General features: G+C 43.3%; 1 protein-coding gene across 1 annotated transcript; it reads right to left on the reverse strand.

Annotated features, from left to right (window-relative positions):
• Positions 1-1009: 1009 nt before the first annotated feature.
• On the reverse strand, positions 1010-2966 carry LOC119584915. The gene is made up of 3 exons (XM_037933533.1): positions 2691-2966; positions 2502-2575; positions 1010-2342 (listed from the first exon to the last, which is right to left on the reverse strand). The coding sequence occupies exons 1-3, from the start codon at positions 2964-2966 to the stop codon at positions 1010-1012; spliced, it is 1683 nt and encodes a 560-aa protein (XP_037789461.1).
• Between the last annotated feature and the right edge of the window lie 48 nt (positions 2967-3014).

The raw sequence follows: 3014 nt of genomic DNA on the forward strand, positions 1-3014 counted from the left end.
GGCTAGATGGACATCGTGGAAACAGTATGTCTCCTCGATTAACTCTGGGACCCCCTCAGCAAGGGTCTGGGACAAGGTGCACAAGATTGTTGGAAAAACACATCTGTGTCACTATCTACTCTAAAGATTACTGGCATACTTCTCACAGACAAATAATAATAAATAAATAAAGACAGCAAGAAAGAAAGAAAATAAAATAAAATATATATATTGCAAATGCACTAGCTATGACCATGACAGAGATCTCTGGAGCATTTTACACCACCTGATTCTCTACCCCTCTGTCTGAACAGGAATGACGGCCAATGTCGTTCTTCAGTAGGGCTGCAGCAGGACTTCAATAAAACATAAGAGCTCCCCCAATTTCTAGTTGGACCTATTCAACAGGATCTTTAGGGAGGACACGGTTGTTTGGTTGATGACTCTAAGCAGTCATGAAGGGTCAATTTATTCACACGTAAGAGTTCACTAGATTTAGTGATGAAAGTCAATCGTGATTTACAAATGATTAAAGAATGAAATAAAGGCTGTCAAATGTCCTGCTGCGATGCGTCTGAGTGACGTCACAGTCACGTGATGGCTGAGAGTAACAGCTACTTTTACGGGATCACAATTCAGTGTTATGCATCCTAGCTGGATAACTAATAATGTTGCATGTAATCATTCAATCAGCTCCCTGGCAATACTTTGCAATAGAATAATATACATAGATCAATTATAACTTCAATCTCACATCTCCCTCCCCTTTCACAATTGTAGCAATGTGTTACATTTGTACTTTAACATTTCACAAACTACATAAGTCACGACTTAGTTAATAAACGAGTAGAACGTCTGCACTTTTGACATTTGTCACAATCTTCTCCATGTTGCTTTTCTGGTGTTTGCTGAATATGGGGGTTCCATTTTCCAAAGCTGAAGAATCTTTTGGTGTTGGTATTGTTTGGAGGAAACGTCGATTTCTCCATAACACACCATTGGCTGCTGTCTTGACCAAGTAATCACATGTCTACCCTTGAGTCATGATGGTTCCAACTTTATCCCATCTTTTGGTAACAGGATTCTGGATACGCACGTATGATCCGATCTTGACTGGTGGTAGGGGTTTGGCTCTTGTGTTATAACGTGCCACTGCGTCAAAGGCCTGTGCAGCTGCGCATCTGTCGCATTCTCTAATTTTGGTCTGCCACTCAGTTGCAAAGGACTTTGCATGGGCTGGGACACATGAGCGAAGTTGACGACCATAGAGAATCTGGGCTGGACTGCGGCCATCAAGACGTGGTGTGTTCCTTATTTCGAGGAGGCCCCGATCAAATGCTGCACAATCCTTGATATTGCCAGTTGGAGATACCTTCATTATGAGGTGCTTCACAGCTTTTACTGCCGCTTCCGTGTGTCCATTGCTTTGCAGATAATAGGGTGTGGAGATGTCATGCTGGACTCCCCATCTGCGGAGAAAATCAGAGAAATCATGGCTTGTAAACTGTGGACCACCGTCGGTACCTAGCCGTATTGGTACACCAAGATCCCTAAAGAATGTATGAAAAAAGCGTATTGTTGCTGCTGTAGTGGTATCTGTCCCACAATGTCCTATCACAGGCCATCCAGAGTACCGGTCGACATAAACAATATATGATTTTCCAGCTGTTCTGAAGAAATCAGCTGATGCAGACTCAAAGGGTCTTGTTGGCACTGTGTCCTCTTCATAGATAGGTTCTTTTTGCTGACTTGGCAAAAGTATCTGGCACAACTGACATGCTCTAACCGTATTGGTTATGTCAGAATTTATAGCAGGCCACCATACAACTTGTCGTGCCCGCCACTTTGTAGCCTCAATTCTGCAATGACTATCATGAAGGCGTTCTAATACTTTCTGGTGGAGAACTGCTGGTACCAGGACACATGCACCATATAACACTGATACTCCATCTTGGTATAGGTCATCACGCATTTTCCAATAGGGAAGTAGCTCTGGATCAATCTCAGTCCTAGTCTTTGGAAAGCCTCTAGATCCATGTTGTACAAGCTTTACATAATTGGGATCAACCCTAGCTGCATCCCGTAACTCTTCCAAAATAGGGTCATGTGATATGTGTGAAACTTTTTCACACTGCTGGTTTGGTGGAACGTCCATTGTACTTGGTCCAGAGATTGCATGAATTATTGCTATTTTCATTGCAACTACATTTCTAACACAAATGCTGGTCTCTTCTCCAAGACTAGTGTCCTCAAAAGTGGGGTCACTTACAGGGGCACGGGACAATGCATCTGGGATGCACAGATCTTTTCCACGACGCCATAATGTCGTGAATACACATCCTAAAATTTCTTCTTTTGAGCCGCTGAAGCCGTGGATTTTCAATTACATCCAGTGTGTACGAATTCATGATTGGGACTAGGGGTCAGTGGTCGGTAACATGGGTGAAATGGGGTAGACCTAACAGGTAATGTCTACACTTTACAACTGCCCAGACCACAGCTAACATCTCCATTTCAATTACACTATACCTAGAGTCTGGTCAGAAAGAAACCGCAACCCACACTGTACTAGTCGTGACACACTTTCACTATGTTCCTGCAGCAGGGCATATCCTATGCCATGGAGTCACGACGCATCTGTTTGCAAGACAGTCTTGAATGCAGGATCAAAATTGTGCAAGTACAGGGGGATCAGAAAAGGCTTGCTTTACCTTGCTGAATGCTGCACTGTGATCAGGTGTCCATATAAATGATGCTTTTGGTGACATAAGTGGTCGGAGGACAATTGCAGTCGACGCTATAGCCGGCGTAAACTCTGCTAGCTGGTTCACTAGCCCTAAGACTGAGCGAAGATCAGTAATATTAGTTGGGGTTGGAAAATCAGCAATTGCTCGAACCTTTTCCGGATCCGCTTCAATACCAATTCTTGACACAATGAAACCACAGAAAAAAGCCTTTGGGTACTGCAAACTTGAACTTCTGAGCATTCAAGGTAATCCCATATTTTCGACAATGCATGAGGACATCTGTGACAC

This window comes from Penaeus monodon, chromosome 18 (assembly GCF_015228065.2).
Source record: "Penaeus monodon isolate SGIC_2016 chromosome 18, NSTDA_Pmon_1, whole genome shotgun sequence".
NCBI lineage: Eukaryota > Metazoa > Arthropoda > Malacostraca > Decapoda > Penaeidae > Penaeus > Penaeus monodon.